We start from the raw sequence: 4937 nt of genomic DNA, 5'->3' as shown, positions 1-4937 counted from the left end.
AGTGGGGTAAGCGTCAACACGATCTAAGGTGAAAACCTAGTTTCTAAGAGATTCCCTATCATGGTAAAAAGATAATTCTGTAGGGACTATTTCCTCTACTAAAGGTTCACGTAATGGTTCAAAAGGTTCTTTATCCCTAGAAGAAGATCTGTGAGAAAGGGAACCTCTGGTTCTGGAAGAAGGACCAGAACTAGGTGAAGGTATAGACGAACTACCACCGCGAGTAGACCCTAAGCTACGAAGTCTACCTCCCCTTCTATGTCTAATGGGGGTGTTAGGGAAGGTATCAACAATGGGAACTCTCCTAGGGTTAAGATTTGGTGAAGACATAGCGAAGAAGAAGAATGTGAGGAATTAAGTGTTCAATAAGCTTTATGTGGTAAAAGACAACTAAAGAGAACTTTTATTTTTATTAATACGCCACCGTCAAAGGTAAAAGTGCAGTGATGGAAGGACCATAATAATGATAACTAGCACTTCGTGAATAGTGGAGCAGTAAAAAGCCTTGAAAAAGGGCTGCAAAATTGCAGAACTAATGAAAAAAAGACACGTGTAAGGAGCATTAAATGGAAGCGACAATTGAAGCGTCAATTTTTCATAGCATTAATGGTGACAAAAATTCTCTTTTAATGAAATCCACTTCCCAAATATTCAATTGATGAATAAATGGAAAGTGGGGGGACTATCTGTATTGGAAAAAATTGTATTTAAATATAAAGGTGACGTGACGAATACGTGTCGAAACACGTAGACTGGTCAAATGGTCAAAGAATTACAACTAGCCAAGAGGCACGAGTTGCAACAGATACGAGCAAATAGCAGAGGAAGAGGCACGAGCAGGAATACAAATAACCCAGCACCCGTACCTATCCAAGTCATTTATGTCCGAGAATCAAAAGGAATGAATCTGACGTTAGAAAAGAGTGCATATACGACATTTAATAGGCATTAAATGTGGAATACATTAGAGAATTTGTATTGAATATAATGATTATGTAACGTAGCATTAAATATCTTTAATTACTCATAATAGCCTCATTAAGATTTGGACAAAACGTATATCTCCAAGATATCTATAAAAGGGAGACATCTAATCAATTGTAAGGACACGAAATACTATTGATATAAACTTTGGTTTACTTGTTTTTCTCTTGATTACTCTCTTGTTACCTAAATTACTTCATTTTATACACTCTTTTGATTATCAATAACCCGTGTTCTTCTAAATTCTAGCTGTGACTAAAATTTCATTTTTTGGTTAAACACTTTGTATGTTTATTTGCGGTTGATACTGCTTGTTCTCTTATTATCTTGTTATTGTTACTGTTTATTTTCTTATTATCTTGTTGTTGGTATTACTGGTTATTTTTGCTTTTTTTTTAGCCGGGGCAATATATAGGAAACAGTCTCTCTACCCTAAAAATAAGAATAAGGTAGGTACATACTACCTTTTTCATACCCACCGGTGAGATTATACCCTTTTTTTTGGTTGTACTGTGTATGTTTATAATGATAGTACTGTTCTGACATCATTATCTGCTAGCTTAAATTATTTAATATGTTAAAGGAAAATTATTTAATAAGCTTGGCATATTTAATAGCTCCCACCTTCCAAAAGCTTGATAAGACCAGTCAAATGCAAAGCAACTGCATGGGTATGAGCTAGAAAATATTTTTAGCTAAAATTTGGATGCCTTATCTCTCTCCTTATGTTTATATAAACCTGACCCTTTAGGACTTTCTCAAACTCATTATAATATTTACCTCTCTCTTGACTACTGCCTCTGTTACCATTTCTCTCTTTCATCACTTTCTTGAATCCTTCCCTTGGGATTTTCAAAGAAAATCATATACTAATAAAGAAGAATTATTTGTAAAAAAAAGATGGCTGCTTTTTCAGACCAATTACAGCACACAAACCCTTTCCTTCTTGACTCAGTTTTTTTGCCAAGTTCTCCTATTAAGATGTCTGGTTTTTTAGAGGAACAAAACAATTCTATAGTGCAGAATTGTTTTACTCAATTTTACCAACCAGAATCTTTTCAGCAGCTCCCAACTGCCAATGTGATTGTTCATGAAAGTAGCTATTGCCTTGACCAAAGTACAAATGTTACACTTAGCCAAAATGAGCTTAATTCTATGACCAACAACAGTAGCAGCAGTGTTAGCTTGGATATGGATTCTTCCTCTGTTACTGATAAAATAGAAAGTGGGAATAAGCCTAATTTTATTCCTATGGACAAGAAAAGAAAATCCAGAGAAGGGTCTTCCTCAATGAGTTCTGCTCATTCTAAGGTAATATAATTCTTCTATATATGTCTATAATTTTTCATCTCCTTGATAATGTTCTTGGCCTTTATCCTGATGAATTTGAATTGGGATTAATTATATATCTGTTTTTTCTTAGAATGTAAAACAGGTTGATAATGGGAAAAAGAAGAAAAGCAATAGCCAATCAGTAGGCAAAGATGAGAAAAAGGGAAAAGATGACAACAAAAAAGAGGAAAAGAAAGCTAATGAAGAGGCTCCAACAGGCTACATTCATGTTAGAGCAAGAAGGGGTCAAGCAACAGACAGCCATAGTCTTGCTGAAAGGGTACAACTTTTTTTCCCTTTAGTAGGATTAATTTTTTTCACTAAGATAATAATTAATTACCCATGTCATAGGGTAATTATTCGTTTGAACAGTTTTTTTCACTGTTTAACTTGTGACATGATCTCAGGTGAGGAGAGAGAAAATAAGTGAAAGGATGAAGATACTGCAATCTCTTGTTCCTGGTTGTGACAAGGTGAATAACAAAGTTAGTTCAGTAATTTGTCTTTTATTTGTCTTTCTATGTACAGTAGAGTGATACTTTTTCAACAAAAGTAGTCTGTATATTTTTCTTTATTTATTTAATTGTTCTGACAATTTTCATGTGACCTGAATGAGATCAGGTAACTGGGAAGGCCCTCATGTTGGATGAGATAATCAATTATGTCCAATCTTTGCAAAACCAAGTTGAGGTAAAAATAATACTCCCTAGTAATTAATAATACCCTTTATTTAATAATTTCACTGTCTCATTCATTTACCAAAAATATTACTAATATTATGTGGTTCTTATGTATCAGTTTCTCTCCATGAAACTTGCTTCTTCGAATCCAATGTACTATGACTTTGGCATGGACTTAGATGCACTCATGGTCAGACCTGACCAGGTATGAAATTTTTTTGGTTCTGTTTATGGATTTTCTTCAAATATTTAGTAGTTTTATTACTACTACTTTTCAATATTAATTAATCAGACTTTTTTTTTCTTTAATCTTTTTTCAGAGTTTGAGTGGATTGGGAACACCACTGCCAAACATGCAGCAAACTAGCCCTACTAACATTACATCACAGGCAGCTGAAGTTATTCCTAACATTAATAATAGTGGCTATCCTTTCTTGGATAATTCAGCTTCACTCATGTTTCAACAAGTCCATTTTCCTAATTCCATTTCTCAGGTATTGCATATTCATTGAATATGGTCATATGGGCATCTATAATACTTCTGTATATAATCACCAACTAGACAAAAACCTAAAAACACATATTATGATGGATCCTATGTCAGACACGTTGATGATACGTTTTTAAAAGTATATTGAGTTCCACGAACATAAACAAACAAATTAAATATGTTAGGAGTTTATAAGTTTTAAGTCGTGTATAATAACCGGTAACACTTCATAACAAGCCTAATATTGTAATTTGGAAAAATAGAGTAATATCCTACTATAATAGGTTAAATTGCACTTATATATAGTGTAACAAAGATTCATACTAACTGTATATGTAACCCAAATCTAGGTTAAATAATAGAGAGAATACTGTTGAACACAATTGAGAAATATTATATAGCTGATGTTTATCTAACATGGACAAGTACATATCTTTTTCAGGGTAATGGACAGCTCTTATGGGGTGCAGATGACCAAAGACAAAAATTAATTAATCAGTCAGGACTCAGCAACAACTTTTGTTCTTTCCATTAATGTAACACCAAAGCCCTGCCCTACTTAACATCTGGTGAGCTATCCATCATAATCTTAGTATGTAATTCAAGAGACAACATCATAGTAATATTTTAATTTATGGTTTAAGCATATAGATAGCATTAGAGGATAATGCATGTATACAATTAATAATTAAGGAGCTGACAATTTTGTAAATTTGTGCAGCACTTTGGAAAGGAGGTTTTATCCAGCAAAAGAAGTGGGGCTAAAACAAAAGAAAATTCAAAAAGCTGACTATATATAGTCCTAGTATATAACCTGTGCATGCGTATGGAGGAAGCTAAATCACCCTATCAAGGCTCGGATTCTTCTTAAATATTCACTAGATTGAAATGATAGGCCTTTTGGATGGATGTTATGAATCAAGAAATCAGTGGAAGCCAAAAGAGTACAAAGAGTCAACTGGCGGAATAAGAAGGCAGAGATCTTTTTGGAGATCCTTTTGATTGTTCCTGTCCAATATTTTGACTTATAATTCTTGAATCTATTGAAAGCACAAGTTCCTAGAGCCATGTGATGGTGGTGGGTGGGTGGTTAAAACCCTAGCTTAGCTAGAGGGGACAAAATGTAATTCGCTTTTTCGCATCTTCTTCTTTTACCACTAGTATTAATGGATATTTTTTTTGTTGTTTTAGCATATATGGCTTTGTTATTACAGTTAATTTTTACTGTTTTAACAAGAGCTTGATGTTATTTTGTGAATGCCACATGATTGATTTGCATAAAAGATGGAGGATTGTTGCTTTCATATCTATGTTTGTACGATGGAATCTTTCTGAGAAAGAAAAAAGACTCGGTAACAACCCTAGGCTCTAGCTAGCTAGTTAACGGATCTACTGCCTTCACCTTCTCTTTTTGGGAAAAGACTTGGTCAAACTCCAGTATATCTAATGCT

The 4937-nt window shown here is 33.8% G+C and overlaps 1 protein-coding gene across 2 annotated transcripts; it reads left to right on the top strand.

Annotated features, from left to right (window-relative positions):
• Nucleotides 1–1744: 1744 nt before the first annotated feature.
• Nucleotides 1745–4679, top strand: LOC107805224 (transcription factor bHLH137-like). 2 transcript variants are annotated; one of them, XM_075254352.1, is made up of 8 exons: nt 1745–2295; nt 2408–2596; nt 2724–2801; nt 2938–3006; nt 3115–3201; nt 3317–3490; nt 3929–4055; nt 4208–4679. In XM_075254352.1, the coding sequence occupies exons 1-7, from the start codon at nt 1885–1887 to the stop codon at nt 4019–4021; spliced, it is 1101 nt and encodes a 366-aa protein (XP_075110453.1). In that variant the 5' UTR covers nt 1745–1884; the 3' UTR covers nt 4022–4055; nt 4208–4679.
• Nucleotides 4680–4937: the final 258 nt, after the last annotated feature.

This window comes from Nicotiana tabacum, chromosome 6 (genome assembly GCF_000715075.1).
Source record: "Nicotiana tabacum cultivar K326 chromosome 6, ASM71507v2, whole genome shotgun sequence".
Lineage (NCBI taxonomy): Eukaryota > Viridiplantae > Streptophyta > Magnoliopsida > Solanales > Solanaceae > Nicotiana > Nicotiana tabacum.
Note: the sequence above shows the minus strand (reverse complement) of the source record. Positions and strands in the feature narration are given on the sequence as shown.